This window comes from Thunnus maccoyii, chromosome 10 (genome assembly GCF_910596095.1).
Source record: "Thunnus maccoyii chromosome 10, fThuMac1.1, whole genome shotgun sequence".
Classification (NCBI taxonomy): Eukaryota; Metazoa; Chordata; class Actinopteri; order Scombriformes; family Scombridae; genus Thunnus; species Thunnus maccoyii.
The window spans coordinates 34,048,411-34,066,981 of NC_056542.1; the positions used below are offsets into that span (position 1 = coordinate 34,048,411).

Here is an 18,571-nt window from a genome sequence, read left to right on the forward strand (position 1 = left end):
ATGATACTACCACCTCAGTGTTTCACAGATGGGATAAGGTTCTTATACTGGAATGCAGTGTTTGCTCATTGCCAAACATGATGTTTCTCATTTAAGCCAAAAAGTTTGATTTTGGTCTCATTCATCCACAGAACATCGATCCAGTCACCTTCTGGCTTATCCACGTGGTTTTGAGCGAACCATAGATGGCAGCAATGTTCTTTTTGGAGAGAAGTTTTCCTTGCAACTCTGCCATGTACACCATTGATGTTCAATGTTCTCCTGATGGTGGACTCATGAACATTGACCGTAGCCACTGCAAAAGAGGCCTTTAGTTTCCTAGATGTTACCCTGGGGTCCCTTGTGGCCTCCCAGACTATTACATGTCTGCTCTTGGAGTGATTTTTGTTGTATGAACACTCCTGAGGAGGCTAACAATGGTGTTGGACATCTTCAATTTGTACACAATCTGCCAGACAACCGACTGGTGGAGCCCAAACTCTTTAGAAATGGTTTTGTAATCCTTTCCAGCTTGGTGAGCATCAACAACTCTTCTTCTAAGGTCCTCAGAAATATCCTTTGTTTGAGCCATGACACACTTCCACAAATCTGTGTTGTGAAGCTCAGAGTTTGACAGTGAAGACCCAGATTTCTCTTCTTTAAATAAGGCAGGGCCTCCCAGACTCACACTTCATTGTCATCCCATTGATTGAAACACTCGACTCTAATTTCCCCTTAACATTAATTGATAATCCTAGAGGTTCACATACTTTTGCCACACACAAATATGTGACATCGATCATTTTCCTCAATAAATTAACAAACAAGTTCAAAGTTTTTGTCTCATTTGTTTAACTGATGTTACTTAATGGTCAGGCACCATCATATCTTAAAGAGCTCATAGTACACTATTATCCCACTAGAACACTGCGCTCCCAGAATGCAGGCTTACTTGTGGTTCCCACAGTCTCCAAAAGTAAAATGGGAAGCAGAGCCTTCAGCTATCAGGCTCCTCTCCTGTGGAACCATCTTTCAGATTCAGTCCAGGGGGCAGACACTCTCTCTACGCTTAAGAGTAGGCTTAAAACTTTCCTTTTTGATAAAACTTATAGTTAGGACCAACCAAGCTCGCCTTGGACCAGCCCTTAGTAGTGCTGCTATAGACCTAGACTGCCGGGGGACGTCCCTTGATGCACTGAGCTCCTCTCTCCATCTGTATGTATTCATCTACCATTACTGCATGTTACTAACTTGACTTCTTCCCTGGAGTTCTTGTGCTTTCTCATCCGCAGGAAACCCCATGGACCAGGCTCTGGCCCGTGATCATGGGGACATCCTTCTCTAACTGTTACTGCTGTTTGTTGTTGCTAGTCATGTATCTATTGGTGTTGTTGTTGTTGTGCTTCTCTGTGGTTTATTTTGACTCAATCCCACACACACCGTTCTGCTGCAAGAAATACTAACTAGAACACTGAATGTGGACTCATCCACTGCTGAGAATAGTCATCAATGTTTGCTAAAAAATACAGTGGACAGCTATTTTGGGAAATGGCAAAGCCTTTATATAAAAATGAGTAGATATATCTGTGTTGTGTTGGTGTTTAAACGCAAAAAGACAAGAAAGGCACTTAAGAAAAATGAGCTGTGCGGCTCATAGAGAAGAGACTCTGTCAGGACCATGGAGCATAAAGGAACCAAAAGGTTTTTAAAGCTATCTTTCTTATCAATATTTTATTTCTTCTATCATTTCACCAAGTTAGTTACAATAATATGGGCATCATTTTAAAATTCATTCACATTTTTTTTTTTACATCTGCTGGGTATCATATTTGCAGTCAGAATGTTTATATAAAATTAAAGGTGATAATGTCTTCATAAAACAAGGGAATATGCAGCTTTCGCTCCAGTAAAAATACCATTTTCTTGAATTTTACACAGACTTCCTTTTACCTCTATGCTAATAGCAACTTCACACATATTTTCCCACATCTAGTTTTTGTAATGAGATCAAATTATTCTCCATTAGTAAAAAAAATTACTGTATAGAAATGTTTACAGTGGGTAACCCAGAATACTGGCACAGTAAATCAAAACATAAATCCAATGTACTGAGACAAACAGATGTGGAGATTTAACCAATTGTCATTTTCACAGGCAGAACTGTAAACTGTCTGGTCTCTGCTGACCACTAGTGGATCAAATGAAAATCACAGAAGTCATTATTCAGAGAGAATGGCTAATTCAAAGTGTCTGTGTGTAAACAAGAAACAAAATCAGACACATTGTGTGTCAATCATTTATATATTTTTACATTGTTCCTTAAATATATCAATAAAAAGATCCCACCCTTTAAACATTCATGAACCTGAGCCCTTCAACTGTCAAACATGAATCCACAAAAGATTAAGAATAATTGATAGAGATCAAAGCAAATAAAAATCCCACAGTCTGTCCTGGTGTGATTCCACTGGGTGAACAGGTCTGAGAGGAACAACCCTGAGTAGGAGCAGAGGGGGGAAATGTCAGGGTGCCATAAAAGCTGTTTAGATTCAGCATTGCAGCAGAGAGAGCCTTCACATGCTCAGCTGGGATTTCTGATGCAGCACTGGGAGGTTTGGCTGATTTGGTTGGACTGAGGACTGCTGATGTTGACAGTGGCAGAGTAAGTCGTGAAGATGTGTCCAAGCTCCATCAACCCTGACCTGTGACAACACTTGCATGATTTAAATAAATCCAGGGAAGAGGTACTGCAGGAGGAGGACAATTCCCACCACCATGAGGCCACAGAAGAACAGCACCAGCCAGATAGGAAAGGATCCTTGAGAGAATGAAAACAAAAGGAGGTTAAGGTGAGAGGTCTGAGGTTATAATGTGCAGTCTTAGTGTGTTCATTTGATAATGATGCAGAACTTACTTCGGTTGGGGACAGTGTGTACTTGACAGCGACTGTCCACAGCTACACTCAACATGGCCGTTTCATTGTTCCCTTTGATATTTCTGCCTTTCAGCGAGTCGGGCAGGAAGGCCAGGTCTGTCACAACAATGCCATGGGACTCCTGTACATAATACAACTTCTACACACACACACATAGCAAGACCAGGTTATCATCACATAACATGGCAGGTGTGTTGATTAATGTGTGTCCATTCTGTATTTACCTGTAGAGAGAAAGCAATGTAGATGGCTACTGATCCTGTCACAGTTCCAAGGCCCAGAAATGTTCCCGAGTCACTGTCAGAGAGAAGGTTCAAGTTAACATCTCTGCTGCACGAAATAATATGGTTTATCCTAAAACGTACAAAACTAAAAGACCAAGTGCTTTTAAGAGAACAGTGTATATGTGACCAAGTATAGAGCATAGAACCACAATGCTTTCTGAGTAGTAACTGAATTGTGTTTCCACAACACACTTCTTGAATACTGGACCAGGATTGGCTCCAAACTAGTTGTAATGTCACAAGTCATGCCCTCCTCTTTAACTCAGACTTCCAGTGAGCACAGAGAAACTTTCCACTCTTAGCAGATGAACATGACAACAGCCATCTAGTGTCAAACTCTGCACATACAGTACATCACTCTGTATATTGAAGCTCAAACACCCAACTGAATGAACAAGAAGAGAAACATATTTTTGAGTGGAAGGGGACTTTAGATTTTTGCACGGTGGTTCTGGTAAGACTCCATTGTTCCCCCTATATTCATTCTACAGCGGCATACCGCCACTGCAACATTATGAGCACTGCTGCTAAAATTTCACTCGATCATTAATATCAATGGGCTACCATTGATTTTCACTCACACACTGTGCAAGCATGATAACACCTTAAGTTGCCACGGCATTGTTTTGAGTCATCCTCCCTCTCCTCATTCTATGTGAAAGGTACTGTTATGAGTAGCATAGCTGCTTAAAGAGGACTTATTGTGCTCATATCAGCTCTAAATTCATTTCTCCACTAGAGTAGCTTTGCATGACTCACAGTTCAAAAACTCCTTATTTATCTTTTAGTGGCCCTTTGTGCAGCTCCTCAGTATACACAGTTTCTCTTTAAAGGCCGTTTTAGCTCCTGTCTCTTTAAGGCCCCCCTCCCGATGAGCCCACTCTCTTCTGATTGGCCAGCTTTATATATCAAAGTTGTGTAACTTTACCGCCAGTGCAAACCCAACATGTCTTGCTTTACTGCTTCAAATTGAAAGCTTTTAAATGACTAAATAACAGGAGACTTTTATTGTGAAGAATTTACAGGAAGTGAAACGTGTTCCTCGCTAAAGGAGCAGAGCTTTGTTAGCAGCGCTAAAAACCACAGTGAGGATTAGTACAAGTACAAACAGCCACAGTGATGATTTGTGACAGTGAATACGAGCAGAGCAGAGGAAAAGGTTAGTAAGTTGTCAGTGTGGCAGTAAATGTACAGTACAGACTACATGCTGCAGCTTCTCAAGACCAAGAAAATAGTCATTTATTGTTTGCCCAACTGATGGAACAGTGAAGGGGGTTAGCCCCAAAGTTAGCGACAATGGGTTAGCCTAACCTGACCAGACTCACTTAAGGTGGACTGACCTTTAAGGTGGAACAGCTATTCTCATTTTAGTGTCAATCTCAGCCGCTCCTACTATAAACAGAGAATGGAGAAATTATTAGATATTCACGACAGGTCCTTCCCTGATTAGTCACACCCCTTTCACGTGACAATTCCACCTCATCGTCAGTCCAAGCAAAGAAATCTCTGGTCTTACTCTTTGCTATCGCTGTTCTTCCTCTGTAGTATAAGAAACCAACCACAGAGTAGACAATCTGCCTCCTGTTTACATCGGCACACACATGCCCAGTGTATGTGAATGGTCATGTGATATGCCTTTTTGGGCGTGTTAGTATGGACGGAGATTATTTCTGAAAAGGTTCTTAAACACGCGTATGGACAGAGATCATATTCGTTTTAAAACACTGTTTTAAAATGAACATGTATTAGTGTGGACCTAGTCTAAGGTGAGTCTCCTAGCATTTATTTTCACATATTATTATATAAACCTGAAGCCTACCTCACAGCCAAGCTGGAGATGACCTCAGCTCCACAGGGAGCTGTCAGCATGGGTAGGAAGCTCTTGCCGTCCCACTTGGTGAGGTAACAAGGAGGAGGTTTTCTGTCTCGTTTATGGGGAATCTGGACTGTGTAAAGCCTCAGGGCGTCTTTTTGGTCCTCTACCTTTCCAAACCTGAAATACATGAAAATACGATCACGTGCAGTCACTGTCACATCATTCAGATGGATATGGTGAGGTGAACAGCTGGGATGCTCTTTCATAGAAGAATGTTTTCTTTTTACCTGCAAGCCATATATCGATAAGTCTTCTCAGCTATCTGAGGCATGGTTTCATTCCATTTAAGACCCATAGCCAGCTGGTTGCCACTCCATACACTGCAGGCAAAGTCCCGGCCAACAGTCACAAGATGCTGCAAGGGAGTGAAACACAATATATTGACCATTACTAAAAAATCGATATACCTGACATTATTAATAGCCTACATTAAGTATTCAGAGCAAGAGGAGTCAATGTGTAACCTTGTTCCCTGGACTCATATCCAAGTCTTCAATCTCCCCTTCATGCACTTTGAAGTCAAACTTCTTCTTCAGGGACGGAAACTGGAGAAAAGTCAAGAACATATAATCAAGGTCAAGACATCAGTGTATACGTCCAGAAACCAGTATGTCATATATACCAGCTTATTAAGGTAAACAACTAAATTCTGTGGCAGCTTTTCAAAAAAACATTTGAGTTATCAAATACGTCATTTGAGGGACTTTAAAGAAGAAAATACAGAGTCAGGGTTTTTCCTGCATAGAGGAATTTTTTGGCACCCCCCAGAGAGGTTTTAGCAGTGCCAAAGGAAAATCACCAGCGCCAAAATGACAATGAAATGAGAATAAAAATAGCAATTCAAATCCTCTCCATTGTGTTTTTATTAGACTGCATGAATTCAGCCCAATTTTGACACAATTTTGTCGTCACCAACAAATTTCCAGCATCCGGCCCAATTATGAACATCGTGGGACAACAAACAGGTAAGTAGTGTGACATAATCAACAAACAGTGATGTGGCGCCTGGGACGCCCCATGACACAAAACATAAGGAAAAGCGAAAACGAAAAGTCTAGCATGTCAGAATTTTTTGTATTTTCATCTAGTTTGACATCTCCTACGATGTGTTCCTTATGGCTTTATGTTATGTTCTTGACATGTTAACACATTCGTTATCTCAAGTTGTTTTTGAAGGATATACAGCCTATACTGTTCTCTTTGTGACACCCAGGAACAAGTCCACAATCGTTTTTCCTTTCTTTTCTTTTCCTTTTCGGAACATGACAGCCAGCATCACACATAGTGCTTCTGTAGCCGTGATTGACAATTTCTTGACCCTCATCCATGACAACCTATGAGCTTATGCAAGGTTGTGAATAATGATTGGTTGGGGTCATACTTGTAGTGTTGCCAGTCTCCCGACCAAGACACTGCAAGAATTTATTACACTATGATTGCCAATGGGAGAGAGGGCTTCCTGTGATTTCTCATAAAATTTGATTTTATGAGAAATCACAAAATTACAAAAACACTAAGTTACAACCACAGCGTACTTTTTGCGGCATGTCCTGCCTCCTGCACCCCTCTCCTAAACCAAATAGAGTATTTCTAGTAGGTTAGAACGCATCTGATAAACTCTGCTGTGTGCTACATGTGTGAAAGGACAACTCCAGAAATGTCCAGACCTGATTCTCCGGACATTGTCTGGAGTTCATATGTGAAAGGGGCAGAGACAGCTATCCTTTATTCTGGATTACCAGTCACTGTAGAGTTACAATACAATACTATAACCCCCACCTCAATGCTTGTCATCCCATCAGGCGCGCATGAATGAAATTCAGCTTGTTTACAATTTATAAATATCATGAGTAACGTTACGCTACAAATGTATATAAATGTATATATCTTTTATTCCAGAACTTGAGTGATATGTCAAATTTTTCTTAATGGCCACCGTCAGCTTATCAATCGGAGATTGTCAATGTATTTGTGGTTGGGTTAAGAGAGTGATTAGCAGTACAGCTAGCTAGATACTTCTGTCAATACTATTCTGTCAGGTTTCCTACAAGGTAGTTAAAGTAATGTTAGCCTACTTCAAGTCCTTGAATTGAGTGAAAAAAATCAAGTACTGGAATACCTGGAAAATCAACCATTTTGTGTTGGTTCTTTAAAAAGTTCTTGAAAATTAAAAATGTATTTTTTTCTTTGTTTTAATTATTATTCTCAATTTGAATACATTTCAGTATTTTTTGCTTCGTTTTGTTTTCAGCTTGATCATGAAGAGAGCAGGCACAATTGCAGCCTATTCTCAAAAGAGAATGAGAGAGGAAGATGAGGGAGAAAGGTGAATGTTTATTAGAATAGCCAACCATTGGCTATATTTCTAAATAAAGCATGTAAAAGATAAGTGCTTCAGTGGTTCCTACAGGCCTAATCTTTTCTCTCTCTCATGACATTGAAGTAGGCCAGGAGGGTCAGGAGAGGCACTGGTAGAGGCCAAAAAAGGGATAGTGATAGAGTAAGAAGTTGAGCTAGGAGAAGCAGCTGGACAACAGGCACGAAGGTGAGCACCAGATCTGAGACTAAAAGGTTGAAAACTGAATGGAATTACATGAACTAACATTGTATTCTTTTGTTTTATTTTTTAGGAAGTCAAAGGAAAAGAGCAGCTATCATAGGGCCAGTGGGTTCGACCCAGAGTGGGTTCAAACCCATTACTGGTTGCACCACACAGACTTGGGCATGACCTGTGCAATGTGGACAAAGCACATCAACACGGCTGTTGTATGGGTAAGGCAGCCCCGCAAGACTTATAGGCTGGATTCTCGGCATCAGCCACAGGAACTCAGCAGTCCACAGGCAGGAAGTAGCAAAAGAAAAAAGGCTTAGAGAAGGTAATAAGTAATTACAGAGAAACATTAAGTATAACAACTGAATATGATGTCTGAAACAAATAATGTTATTTTATCTAGGAAGAACACTGGAGAAAGCCATGGCTCCCCAGATGGACACAGGGCATTAAGCACTGGAGGGTTGTTTTAAGATCATGTACGAGTGCTTAAAACAAAAGTGGCCTCACCACACCAGAGGAAGCCAGAGGAAGCTCTCCATGGCAGGGTTTTCATCATTTGCCATTGATGAAGTATCTGTGATGATCGGTGCATTTCCAAAAGTTCAGAATTATTTGGTTTAACACCAGTTTTAACATAATTTACTTCTAAATTTGTATTCAAATGGGTATCCCATTTCCAGGCAAAAAGGAAGTGGCTCACAGATATGTTCCGGGGCTTGATCATGGTCCACTACATGTACCACCGACTCAACCTGGCCATGTCAGCCTGCATCAGTCAGACAAAAAGGGTACCCTCCCTGGCACAGTACGCAAGGACATTGAGAACCATCTTCTGGTTTTACCAGGGACCCAGCAACAGTACTGACAGCCTCCAGGAGATGGAAAATGTCTTCGACCTCCCACAATTAAAACTGCAGGTTCGATGAACTGCCATAATGACTGATACATATTTTTTATTATCATTATTACATTATATATCTGAGCGACTTTGTATGCAAAGTGTTACCTTTGCTTTTCAGGGAGGCAATCAGACAAGGTGGGAGAGCAGCAAGGAGGCAACAGATGTGTTCTGTTGTCAGAACTGTCCCTGCAGGCCAGGAAGGAGGCCACAGCTCAGGGGCTCTTCAACTTTGCCAAAAATGAGTTCTTCCCCACAGCCCTGTGTCTGATGCAGATAAGAGAGTGACTTTTCTTCATAGCATTTTCACTTTCTATTTCTAGACTGCTATTGCTATTGACTGCTATTGCTTTTCTACTCTTAACTGTCTTTACATTTAAGATGGTGCATGAGAAGCTGCACAGGCAGTTCCAAATATTCCAAAGAAAAAGTGGATCGGGAGGTATGTAGTTGTCCACTGTAGTTGTCAACAATAAAAGTCTAAAATAGTTACGCTACTGCTGCAGGTGCAGCCTGTTGAGTTCTCATTACATTACTAATGTAACAAAACTCATACAATCCCTGCGAAATGACTCGTTTCACTGTCAGAATTTGATCCATTCAATCTGATAACATTTGGAAAGTCTAGAAGAGCCGCACAATTATCGCCGTTTCAGTTAGCAGAGAGCTAACCAGAAGTTTGCTGTCTTGTCCGGTGGAAGTCCATGGTGCTGATTACCGTAATAACTGGTTATGCAGTAACAAAAAGTTAACAGAGCAAACCGAAGCAGATCAGAAAACAAGGAGGCTTCGTACTAAAATATGAGCAAATATACTCATCAAACAGAGGGAATTACAAATAAAGTCCTCTCTCTAATAGAGAAGTGTTTTTCATTTATTTATTTTTGTTTAATTAATTTATGTGATGCTAATTTATGCTAATAAAGTTAACCTACCTTCATAGTGTTCTTTAGTGTTTTTGATATTCCAAATTGTAGTTGTTTCTAGGTTGTTCAAATGGAAACACCCACTCAGCCATTAACAAAAAGCAAGAGTTTTGGGACGAATAACACCTGTGAGTCACACCGGATTCTGCTCTTATCTGGAGCCGTTTACTGGAAGGAGGAGAGCTCAGAGTTTATTTTTTAACTGCTGTGAACCAATCAGAAAATAACATATTTCTGTCATTCACAAGCTTTCTCTCTCTCAGAGAAAACTTTCCAGGCTATCTCTCTGTCACTCACCCTCTCTCTCTCTCTTTTTTAAGTGACTCAGGAAACCCACAACAAAGCCTAACTTTTAACATTATTAAACAAACAGAGACGTCGTCCCCTCCTCTCTCTCATGGCAGGGTTGTACAGCTCTGATCATGACTGCAGCCTAGAAGCCCCGCCCCGCCGCTGCAGAGCAGCTGATCGCTTGTTTATTCAGTTTATGTTTATTAATATTAATCATGCCGCATGTTCAAATTTCACCAAATTTGAGATGGCACTCCCTTTGTTCTCCAGCCATACACCCGCCAAGTGTGGAGTTGATGGGATGAACGGTTAAAGAGATACATGAAGGACATTCAGACAGAGATTCCTTCCTTTAGTAGATAGATTGTCCTCGCCTCCAAAATGAATCAAACTAAAGCAGTAAAGCACTCACACATGGCTGTTGTGGACATACTGTACTGAAAAGAACAACTAGACGGTGTTTACCTCCCAGACTCTGATGTATCCATCTGTGCCTCCTGTCAGCAGAAGGCTCAAGTCAGGACTGAACCTGACCACCTTCTGGAGCGGGTCCTGAGGGTTCAGGTCTGACTGCACTTCAGCCAAACCAGTCACAGAGATGTGAGCTGTCTCATCTTTCATATCTGACATATCTCCAGATGCTGCGGCTCCATCCTGTCCACCTTTGTCTCCTTTCCCAGCTCGTCGCCTGGCATTACCCTGCTGCATGCTGTTCCCTGCGGCAGAGATGACACTCATTGTTACTCAATAACAAGTGAGAAACACACAGGGTGAACTCCGACACAAGTTTAATGCATATGTACAGTATATGAATGTAGGGGAAAGTCCCCTAATGTTTCGAATGCAGACGGTACAGATCCTCAGACAGACAGGACCAGCTCTTTCTTCAACCCCCCCAGGAATGCTGGCCAACAAAACATCAGTGAAATGAAGAACATCCTGTAAACAGCAACGATCGAGATATGAAGATCCCTGCTAAACCACCACCGACCCATTCCACCTTTGACCCTGAGAGCCAGCAACATGGAAAGACCAATTCACAACCCAGTGTGAGCTGTTAGCAAAAGCTGTTAGCTTATTGCCCTTTTTTGGCTTTTATTTTTATCTTGTTGTTTTTTGCCATGCTGTTTGAATGCTTGCTCTTCGCTAGTCTGAAGATGTGAACCAGAACAATAGGAGGTGAAACATCAAAATCTAGAGTCATGAATTAAGGATCAAGACTAAGAGAGCATAAAGCAGGTTCCAATGGGAACTTTCCAAATCCAGACCGGCCACCTTATTCATCATTTCCAGATCCAGACTCCAGCATCTCACCCCAGCACATCGAACTCCATTCTCCATGAGAAGGCACCCCAGGGACCAAAAAAGTATTTCTACACAACTTTCATCAACTATCTTAAACCCTGGCACTTTCATAATTTCTAACTTCAACAGAACTAAACTGTTGTACCGTTGCTTCTCAGGTAACAGTCATCTAATCTGTTTATCAGGCCACTCATACAAACTACATCATAGGTAACTCTGCATCATTCAATCAAATCATTCAGTCACAATTATTGACAGTTGTTATTTTTGTATATTCCTTTAAAGCAGAGATTAGAGGTTCCTGTACTGAGAATTCACAACTTCTGAGACTGATTCATTTCATACTAATTTCTCTTCAGTTGAAGAGTGGCGCCCCCAATAATTTTACGAGTGCAAATTATTTAATTTCTTAAAGTAGTGCACCTTACATGAATGAGGCTGGTATCAGTACTCTCTACTGTTGTAGAACAGTTTATGGGTAGCCCTTCTCCTCAAATAGTTCTTAATGCCCATTTTAATCAGATTTCTACAAATATGCACAAATATGGGTTGTGGAGAAAGTTTGTGTACTGTGGTTTGGATGAAGTTTCACAAAAGAATGCACAGGTTCCGACCAAAACCTGTCAACAGCCTCATAACTGACAGGGACTAAATTATCCCAATTTGATTGGGAGACCTCTAGCAGCAGAATTTGCATATTGTGCTTTTAATTGAATCCATCCAAGTAACTGCATATTAAAAAATGATTATGGCTAAGTAAATGAAGATGCACATTAATGTACTTGCACTCAATGAATAAATCTGCCACTTATCAAATATGTGCATTATATGTGGCATATTGTTTGATGCAGGTATATTTCATATTGTAGCAGTGGACCTTACCATCTTTAGCAGCAGCTTTGCCACCTTCTTTCTGTGTGCAGTGTTTAAACCTCATCAGGCAGCAGGTCCCGTCCTGGCCTGCAGCAATCACACCATTACCTACAGCCAGATTCATGGTGGCACGTGTGTCAGTATCATGAGAGTGAAGGAGGCTGGCACTGTACTGGTGTTCTCCAACCAGCTGTAGGTCCAGGAAGTGCTGTGAAACACACAGTCAGGAGTCTATTACTGCTGCAACACTTTTACACTCTCATAATGGCTGTAATCCAGACTTTCATTCATACACTTTTACTAAATGTGCTCTAGTTTAAATATTCCTTTTAAAATATATATGTAGTCATATTATACCCTATTCTACAGCACACAGTACTTACCACAGCATTCTTTATGCCTGTCTTGGAAGCCCCTCCTCCTCCTGCTGTGATCACCAGTCCTGTTTTAGGGTCAACTTTAATGGAGTATAAGGGAAAGGGGGCTCTGTACAGATCTGGCACCCTCTGCTTCCCCATTTTTCTATAAGTCACTCACGCTTCTTCATAAAATCACTGCATTCAAGCACACCTGTGGAGAATAGAGAGTGTTAGGGTGCTTTTCATTCTACTAACGTGTCTCCTCACTTCCCTCACTCACGTCTCTTCCTTGCATCTTAGCTCCTCCCAGCGAGGATGTGGGAGAGAAATGCGAGGAAAAGACAACAGGGCCGGAGGAAGTGAATTCACCAAATGGGACGTCTTCGCTCACTCCAGCATCATTTTGAGGATACAACAACTACCCATGATGCACAGCACCTCAACTGTCAAATATTTAGAAGTCAGCTATCAATATGTAGAGATTAGTAACTAGTGAAACAGTTTAGAGTTTAAACTAAATATTCATTACCATTAATCAACATTAATCAACTGTTACTTAATCATTTCTACATATTGATAGCAGGAAGGAAAACACCTGGTGACTGCTTCAATTTTTGTCATTTGAATAAGACACAAATAGACTATTTAAATCTGTTCATTACAGAACCGCCATAAAGATGCAAGAAAAACAGCTGTAGCCTGCAGAATATGTGTAAATAAAATATAGTTCATTTAGTTTGTGAAAGTCTGACGTCCTGTTCAGGTTCAGGATATTATAGGAGACATGCAGCTGTATGATGTCATATCCTCCTGAAGGAGCTGAAACATACTGAAACAGAAAAGAAGAAAAGAAGCCTTTTGGCTTATGAAGAAAATAATAGTTACAAGAGTTTTATGATTGATTCATGATTCAGTCATTTTTATTTTATGAATAAACATAATCAACTGCTGTAGGTGCTGTCATTCCTGTTCCACAGGTAGTTTTCCTGACCTGCTGTATTACAACCACAGCCCGACTGTTTACTGTCCCAACAGATCAGCTGACCAATCAAACACATTGGATCAAAGGAGTGTTGCCGTGAGGTAAAACATTTCTGCGTAGGATAAACCTGCCGTTCCTTGCTCTAACTCACTCTCCTTGCTCCTTCAGGTGCATTTAAGCGATTGGAACATCCTCCATGATGGTGGAGGGAGAACGATTTCCAGGTCACGGTAGGAGAGAGGACGCAAGGAAGCATAAGTTAGTAGTTTATCTTTTACATCCTCTGTCCCCCACCTGCTGGGGATACAGGGAGATTGCTGCACCTCTGCAGCAGCTGTGTTTAGACATGCTAATCTGTCAGGCGTTCAGGTACTAGCCCTGTCCAAAAAACCTGGATCTGTCCAGAAAACACTATTTTCTGTTGACTCCACTTTCTCAAACACATCCCGCTCTGTTGGGCGTGGAGGAGGTACGGGGGTCCTCATTTCCAAAGACTGGAAATTCACTAAGCTTTCTCCGCAAAGCAACAATTCCTCCTTTGAATACCATGCAATCAGGGTTATTGTTCCTAAAGTAGGTTAAGCTATTTGTGGTTGCCATATACCGCCCACCAGGGTGTCAACTAGACAGGGGAACTTTGTAGTCAAACTAGACATGTTACTCTCAGCCATTCCTGATGATGACATATCACTGATTGTCAGAGGAGACATGAATATCCATTCTGACAAAACCCAAGCAGCTGACTTCCTGTCACTTCCTGCCACTGTCCTCCATCCCTCCCACACACAAAGCAGGCAATACTCTTGATCTGATTTTGAATCAGAACTGCTCCACAGCAAATCTGTCACCCCCCTACATCTATCTGACCACTTCTTTATTCAATTCACCATCTCCTTACCAGAACATCATCACGTTCCTCTACAATTGGTCTTGTTCCACCGGCAGAACAGCTAAGACCACTTACTATCAGAACAAGATCTGTGGCGCCACAGACACTCGGAAAATGCTCTCTGCTTTTAACTCACTCCTCAATCCGCCTCCTCCTACGCCCTCCACTCTGCTCACTGCACACATGTTCTTTATTGACAAGGTGTCTGCCATCAGTAACCAGTTCTCTGAGCCTGACCAACTCAGTCTGCAGCTGCCAGCTAACACTCTGACCAAGGAGGAAGTCTCCAAACTTCTGTTGGACTCTCATCCCACTACCTGTCCACGGGACCCATGATCATCCAACCCTCTACAGACCATTTCCCCCCACACATCATTAACTCCTTGCTTACAATGGGTGTGTTCCCCACCACATTTAAGCAAGCTCGAGTCACCACGATGCTAAAAAAAAAACTACACTCGAATAGGCCCAAGTTGACCAGGTCCTGTGACACAGTTCCAGCCGCTATCAAGCACTCTACATACCAATGACATGAATGTAATGTCAGCAACTGTTTCAATTTTACCAGTCCTGCAACATGATTTATATACAGTGTCCAGTCATTATTAATCCAGCCAATGTCAGCTAGAGAAAAAATGATAACAATACCTGTACAATTACGAAGCTGAGTTTGTGTAGTATCAACTATAAAATACAAGCGATGAACTTCTGTTTTGGAACTCAAAGAATAACTCTGGTGATTTTCTATACTTTTCTTCTGGTCAACAATTATCATGTTTGGAGCCAAACCAACATGAAGTGATTTTAAGTATTGCGTATGTATATCTTATTCCTCTGTGCCGGAGACGTCCCTCGCTGTCTAAAAACTATCAAAAACATTCAGTGAGCCACACCATTGCACTGGGTGACATGTTCCTTCATTATGAAGGTCACGTTAGTTTGTTTAGAAACTTGTTTAGGCTCACATTTTCAGTCTCAGAAGAGTATTTCCGTGTAGGGATGATGCCACCAAGCATGTGTGGGAACGGGATCTGACATACCAGGAACCTCTCTCCTGCAAGTTACAATCTCATCGCTGTTTTTACTCTTTGAAGCCATTTCTAAACAACTACCGTAACCACTGTCTTCAGGGACGAAGGAACATGTCAAACAGTGCAGCAGTGTGACTCATTGATGTGTTTTTAATAGTTTTTGGACAACAATAAAGCACTATGGCACAGAAGAATAAGATATGGTTTGGCTCTGCACATAGAAAAGTGCCACCCAAATCATGTCCAAAATATCAAAAAATACTGTGAGAGTAGGATTGTAGATTATCACCACAACAGAGCAGTGAAGTGTACTGCGAGCGAAGCTGCTTTTGTCTGATTTAAATCATTATAAACCTCAGATTTTGGATTTTGGATTGTTCGTGGCATGCAATAGAAAGTCTACTATTAAGGCTGGACTACTGCAATGCACTCTTCACAGGGATCCCTGACAGGAGCATCCAGAAGCTCCAGCACATTCAAAACAGTGCTGCCTGGATCCCAGTGGGAGTGCGAAAACACAAACATATAACATCAATTCTGTTTTCACTGCACTGGCTCTCTGTCTCCTTCAGGAATGACTACAAAGTCCTGTTACTCACATACAAATCCATCAACAGACATGCACCTCCCTACCTACAGGAACTGATCATACCACAAACCTCCACCTGCACCCTCAGATCTGCCATGCTTGTGGAACAGCTTCTCTGATCATCTGGGGACAGCACAGAACCTAGACTCTTTTAAATCAGTCTAAAAACCTTCTTCTTCTATTCAGGAAGCCTTTTTCATCTTAATTCTTATTTTCTTTATGTTGTGTATTGTATGTTTTTAACAGCATGTAGCACTTTGGGATTCACTGCAAATACAGTACACTACAGTACACATTCAGTGTATTATTATTATTATATCATATAATATATTGAGTGTATATATTGAGCAGTATCCCTGAGACATTCTACCAGCTTCAGAGTGAAGTTAATCAAGTGTATTACCAGTAAATCACTGTACATGCCTTTGAGAGACAGCAGCATATAAAAGATATTTACCACTGAGTCTGTCACATGGTTTACAAAAGAAATCTGATTTTGATTGTACGTGCTGCTCTAGTGTTAGCAAAAGCTAGAAGAAGCACAAAAAACCGTCTGAGTCTGATGGCTGTGTCAGCCTCTGCTGGATAGAAGTGTACCGTTAGTGAACAGCAGCAGACAGTCCAGTGTTGTCCTCTTTCTCCTGCAGGTACCTGCGCTAACAGCTGACAGACATGAGCACCGTCACCACTACCATAGGTAAATGAATGAATGGTGACAGTTTTATATAAACAGCTTTTCTGTTTTCACCGGTAACGTGACAACACGACAGTATTATGTGATGTAGCAACCGCTAAGTACAGCTAATCTGTCAACTGCTAAAGCCTATAGTTAGCACTACATCCTGCTAGCATACTAGCTTGTTATTTAATTTGTCTCCTACCTGTGTAAATGCTCCGGTTTGTCTTCCGTTGTTATTTTACCAGATAGCTAAGTACTAAATCAGATGATATCATTATGAGCTGTCAATGAAAAAGGCTTATGATGAAGAGGAAGAGCTAGCAGCTAGAGGCTACACTCGACTGCCACTTCCCTACCTACACGTCAGCAGCAGCGTAAGGTAGCGTACGCTGCGCTCTGACGTCACCAAAAGGTTTTTTTTTGTTGTTGTTGTTCGTTTGTTGTTTCTTAATTATTACTATACAACTATTGTGCCTTGGAAACATTTGGCAAAATGTGTGTTGTAGAATCCAAGGTAATAATCAATAACAATTTTGCAAAGAAAACATCTCAGTCTAAAAAGTTCAACATCAAAATAATTTGGGTAAAAGGATGATAAATACTTTCCTTTTCTAATCTGCAGAAGTCACAAGAACATTTATTAATCAACCTGAACCTCTCCAGCACGTTTAATGGGTGTATTTGGTATAAACCATAAAGGACCAATCAACCTTGTTTTGCCAGTCCATTTATCAATGCAGAGATGACACAAAATATCCTGAGAGGAAGAGTTACACCTTGAGCATTTGTCTAGAACAATGTTAAATTCTCCTGAGTTCCCAGAACTGATGCAGCTAAAATGTTCATAAATTCATGAATGATTAATTTCATGTTACATGTTGCTCTTAATGTATAGTATTGTCGTATTGTATTGTATTGTATTGTATTTTTGGTATTATGTTTTGTTATTGCATTGAAAGTTTATGTAGTGTCATTGCCGACACTTACAAGCTGCAAAAAGATTAAATTAAAATTTTCACAGTACCTACCACTTACCGCTGTTTGATTATCAGCTGATAGAGAAATCAATATCACACAACTCAAATGCTGCCTGCACTCCCTTTAACCAAGTGTTAACCAACTAAATGACAGGTGTGGGGTCACTCTCCTAATTTTGGGGGATTTGTCCTGTTTTATGTGATTATTTGCAAAAGGTATTTTAAAGTGCTGAAAGTTTTCTAAGGCACTTAAGAAAAGAACTAACCAGATCTGCTCTTAGTTATCTTTGGCTGTTTTTATATGATATGAGGTTTTTCATTTTACAATGATAATCATCATCATTCTCCATGTTTAAAAATATGGTTAAATTAGATGTTTTTTTTATCATTCAAATACAACAACTATGCAGATTTAATTCTGAAACACAATAAGTGTGTCGGATGTTTGGTGGCCTTTCTTTAACTATCTAACCTGAGACCATTTGAAATATCTGCCCCATTCATAGTCATCTTTCATCTGGTAATCTGCAACATTCACATTCTCAATTTTACATTTTAAAATGTACTTGTTTGGTCTTTTTGTTCAATTTGTAAAATTTGAAAACAAAAATAAAATAGGTTTTGGGTTTGTTTGTTTTTTTGTTTTTTTAAAGGGTAAAATCTAAGAATTTCATAGTATGTTGTCTAAATGTTGTGTTTCCATGTGTGGCCTTAGATGGTCATATATACACAATAAAATAAATGTTTCATTCACAAGTACTTAAATTAAAGAAGCTCATGTTCAATGTTTTCATATAATTTACTTCACTCCAGTGAGACGCACATTATGTCAAGGGACAATTCCTCAGTTTGTCCCATGCATCTTTTTGGCAGTGCAACAATTTAAGTTGTTTCTGAAAATCAAGTAATGCTCATATGGATTATAATGCATGTTCTGATTCATTTCTTGTTTGGATTATAACAGCTATTCCAGCTGTTTTCTCCTAAAACACAAGCCTGACACACAAATTTGTGAAATGTCAAATGAAGCAGCGTACTTTAATCCAACACTTAGTCTGTCTCCACCATCAGTACTCCTGGCTGCTCATGTTGAAGCATACAGTTTATTAATTATGGTGATGACTGTTCTCTGTGGTAATCTGTC

At 40.5% G+C, this 18,571-nt stretch overlaps 1 protein-coding gene across 2 annotated transcripts; it reads right to left on the bottom strand.

Annotated features, from left to right (window-relative positions):
- Nucleotides 1-1,691: 1,691 nt before the first annotated feature.
- preb (prolactin regulatory element binding) lies at nt 1,692-16,839 on the bottom strand. 2 transcript variants are annotated; one of them, XM_042424993.1, is made up of 11 exons: nt 16,653-16,839; nt 16,369-16,434; nt 12,305-12,491; nt 11,931-12,129; nt 10,209-10,459; nt 5,539-5,619; nt 5,302-5,429; nt 5,018-5,191; nt 3,139-3,211; nt 2,894-3,053; nt 1,692-2,797 (listed from the first exon to the last, which is right to left on the bottom strand). In XM_042424993.1, exons 3-11 carry the CDS (start codon nt 12,437-12,439, stop codon nt 2,703-2,705), a joined length of 1,296 nt encoding a protein of 431 aa, XP_042280927.1. In that variant the 5' UTR covers nt 12,440-12,491; nt 16,369-16,434; nt 16,653-16,839; the 3' UTR covers nt 1,692-2,702. The 2 variants fall into 2 exon arrangements, with proteins under 2 accessions (XP_042280927.1, XP_042280926.1); XM_042424992.1 differs by lacking the exon at nt 16,369-16,434.
- Between the last annotated feature and the right edge of the window lie 1,732 nt (nt 16,840-18,571).